This window comes from Kryptolebias marmoratus, linkage group LG9 (assembly GCF_001649575.2).
Source record: "Kryptolebias marmoratus isolate JLee-2015 linkage group LG9, ASM164957v2, whole genome shotgun sequence".
Lineage (NCBI taxonomy): Eukaryota > Metazoa > Chordata > Actinopteri > Cyprinodontiformes > Rivulidae > Kryptolebias > Kryptolebias marmoratus.
In genome coordinates, this window is record NC_051438.1 from 18,093,830 (window position 1) to 18,094,826 (window position 997).

The 997-nt window shown below is 47.7% G+C and overlaps 1 protein-coding gene across 1 annotated transcript in view; it reads right to left on the reverse strand.

Annotated features, from left to right (window-relative positions):
- The window catches only part of LOC108243043 (zinc finger protein 554), an 8,930-nt gene extending 8,096 nt beyond the window's left edge, over positions 1 to 834 (reverse strand). The window contains exon 1 of the mRNA XM_017428227.3: positions 442 to 834. Within this exon, the coding sequence (XP_017283716.1) occupies positions 442 to 736 (295 nt within the window). The 5' untranslated portion in view covers positions 737 to 834. The remainder of the gene's footprint in view (positions 1 to 441) is intronic.
- Positions 835 to 997: the final 163 nt, after the last annotated feature.

A 997-nucleotide genomic window follows, 5' to 3' on the forward strand; every position in this document is an offset into this window, starting at 1 on the left:
TTTGAAGTGTCTAGGTGCAGTAGTTTTTAAATTATAGCAGATGTAGTGCCATCCAGATGCCAAAAACAGGTGAAAATGTAACTTTAATGAGTTTTCACAAATCAGAGAAAGGTTTCACACATCCCAATCATGGTTTTACTCATTTATCTGGAAGAGGGGAATATGCCAGTCCAGGTTTGAAGTGTCTAGGTGCAGTAGTTTTTAAATTAGAATCAATTAAAGACGCGGATGGTAGTGAAAAATTAGGTGGAATCGCCCTTTAGCTATTCGACGCTAGAATTTAATGCCAACTTCAGCGTCGTTATAGACGATGACAACAGCTTTAGGAAGGAGGGGGGCAAATCAAATTCTGCTTAAAGGCCTCAGAAAACTTCAGGCCGGCTCTACATGAGTGGTTCAGCTCCTGGACTAAAAGGGTTGCTTACGTCAAAGTATCCTCACCTTGTGACTTAGCCCGGGGTTTGGGGATAGTCCCCCTAAAGGAGGAGAAGCGGCTGGCCGGTCGGTTCGTCCTGGTTTGCAGCTTTAAGGAGAACAGCTCACTCCTCATCACCTTCATCCTCATCCTCAGGTTTTCGTTCTCCTTCAGACTCTGGGTTAGATGCAGGCGGAGGGTCTCCGAGCTCTCCGAGAACAGCTGGATGATTTCCGCCACCGCCGCCTTCACCAGCACGTTCATGACGGACAGGAGCTGGGACTCCATGTTCATGCTGCCGCCCGGCATGTTTGCGGACATGTTTTCATCTGACGCGGCCGAGAATTGGGTCTGAAACGAGCGCCGCACGGTCCGTGTGCTATAGCTACGAGAACGCTACACAATGGACTTCCTGGTTGGAGGAGGGCGGTTACCGTAATTTCTCGAAAGCAGGGGCACTCCAGGACGATCTTCTTCTTCTTTTTTTTGGTTTTATGGCGGTTGGCAAACAACTTATAGGTGCATTACCGCCACCTACTGGTATGGAGTGTGGATCAGGACGCAACTAAAAAAAAAAAAAAA